Source organism: Fopius arisanus, unplaced genomic scaffold (assembly GCF_000806365.1).
Source record: "Fopius arisanus strain USDA-PBARC FA_bdor unplaced genomic scaffold, ASM80636v1 scaffold00044, whole genome shotgun sequence".
NCBI classification, from domain to species: Eukaryota; Metazoa; Arthropoda; class Insecta; order Hymenoptera; family Braconidae; genus Fopius; species Fopius arisanus.
The window spans coordinates 664,083-666,243 of NW_011887783.1; the positions used below are offsets into that span (position 1 = coordinate 664,083).

At 37.6% G+C, this 2,161-nt stretch overlaps 1 protein-coding gene across 1 annotated transcript; it reads left to right on the top strand.

Annotated features, from left to right (window-relative positions):
- Positions 1–278: 278 nt before the first annotated feature.
- Positions 279–1,694, top strand: LOC105267102 (EF-hand calcium-binding domain-containing protein 1; the record flags this gene model as incomplete). Its single annotated transcript, XM_011305735.1, is given in 4 exon segments — positions 279–579; positions 819–930; positions 1,048–1,301; positions 1,393–1,694. Coding segments are annotated over 4 exon segments (861 nt in total). The 3' UTR covers positions 1,616–1,694.
- Between the last annotated feature and the right edge of the window lie 467 nt (positions 1,695–2,161).

The window sequence follows — 2,161 nt, forward strand, 5'->3', positions numbered from 1 at the left end:
TTGGATTGCATATCGAATGCAAACCACACCCCCTGAACAATTCCTCGTTATTCAGCAATTGAGATTCCAAGTGGATTCGAAATTCCAATGAAGCACAAACAGAACAAAAATCGTTGGTTCAAGGGTGAAATTACTTCTCTCCAATTGTTCGCCCTAAGATTTTTTTATAATCCTAATTCCTCATCGAATTTTTTCTAACAATTCCGTCAATCATTTATCAAAAATTTACCGGCCTCGACAACGTACTATTTTAAAAAAAAAACTGGACTTTTGTGCAGAGATATAAAAAAGAGGGAATCCCCAGTGGATGATGATGCTGAGTTTGAGCAAGGGTGGTGGGGATGGTGGTCTCGACCTCAGCGCCATTATGAGTCGTATGAGTGCGCGAACTGGTGCTCTAGTCCTGAAAAGTGTTTCAATCTTCCTGACGAGCGGACGAAAGGCATCGGTTAACTCGAAAAAGCCCAGCACCGAGTCACCCCCCCGGAGGAGACGCAGACGACGTCCTGACGATGCCAGTATGAAAACATACCACGCCAAGGTCGTCGATACGTTGCGCAAGAAAACAAGATTCTCAAGGTCATTTCAATATAAACATAAACAAAGCTCACTAAAAAATTTTTTTATGTAAAACTGGTAAAGTTGTATCAATTATTAAATATTGAAATATAAATAATATTATCAATATTTAAAAATATACAAAATATATTTTTTATAATATTAAAATATTATAAAAATAATGGGATTCTATTTCACTTGATGGATTAAGATTCTCTTAGTAAAATTAATGCAAGATTTAAATGAATTTTTTGTCGTAGAGTCGAGCTGGAAGCGCTATGTAAAATCTACAGAAAACTCACGTCTCTACCTGGGCAGCAAAAGGGCCCATCGATTTTGAGTAAAGGGCCTCAAACAATCCAAACCGTTGAGGTAATCACCATTAATTAAATTAATTTAATTCGATAAAGTTGAATTCACTAATTCGCGACAGAATTTTTAGAAAGGCATTATGAATCATTTAAGTTTTCTGTATTAACTTGACACCAGGGAATTGATCGCACGATATTTCGAGAGTTGATGCACAATACTTTCGATATCATCACAGAAGACGCCTTAATTGAGAGAATGTTTTGCTGTTGGGATCGAGAATGCGAGGGTGCAATTAGACTGGAGTCCTGGATAACAGGACTGGACGTTTTCCTGAGAGGTACTCTCCGGGATAAAATGGAGTTCTGTTTCAGAGTTTATGACCTGAACTCTGATGGGTACATCACGAAGGATGAGATGTTCCAATTATTCAAGTGGGTCAATCATGAAATATGAAAAGATATCGGGCAATAACTCCATGATATTGTCGTCGGAAATTAGTCAGGGAATAATTAATTTTTCTAGAAATTGCTTAATAAAGCAGCCTGGTGAGGAAGACCCGGACGAAGGGGTCCGAGATCTTTCGGAACTTGCGCTCAAAAAATTGGATGTTGATCACGATGGAAAAGTCGCCTTTACAGACTATGAAGCAGCCATCAAGGACGAGCCTTTATTACTAGAAGCATTCGGCCAATGTTTGCCGACAGAAGAGAGTTGCAACGCTTTTCTCATCACTTTACAACCATAAAACGAACCCAGATCTAGTCATTGTAATTATATTTTAGCATTACCCAACACCCAAATTTTTGAATAAAAAAAAATGGAATTCTCGGAGATATAAAATTTTCATTCGATGCACCAGTCATGCACCTCATGGCACTCCATAATAGAGTGGATTGAGATTTTTCTAATCGTGTTTCCTCGTATTTTTTGTTTCATTTTTCTGGTGAACTCCCCACGGAATAAATGTAAAAAAATGATGAATTTTTGTGGACTCACCGGCTGAACAGCCCTTTCTATATAATCCAATGTTTTTCAGACGTGAAATAATCCAATAGGTGATATAATCCTGCAAAACTGTATAAAAATATTTTGTTCCACTTGATACACTCGATTTTCACATTTTATTTGATATTTTTTTCACTTTTCAATCACACGCAAACTCGACGATCGCCGTTCAAATGCTCTCACTCACGTTTCCGTACTAAAAACACCATTTTTTGACTGACCCCGTGTGTATTTACATCGCCGATGGCACAGTAACACGATACAGTGTCAGAATAAATGAACTGTC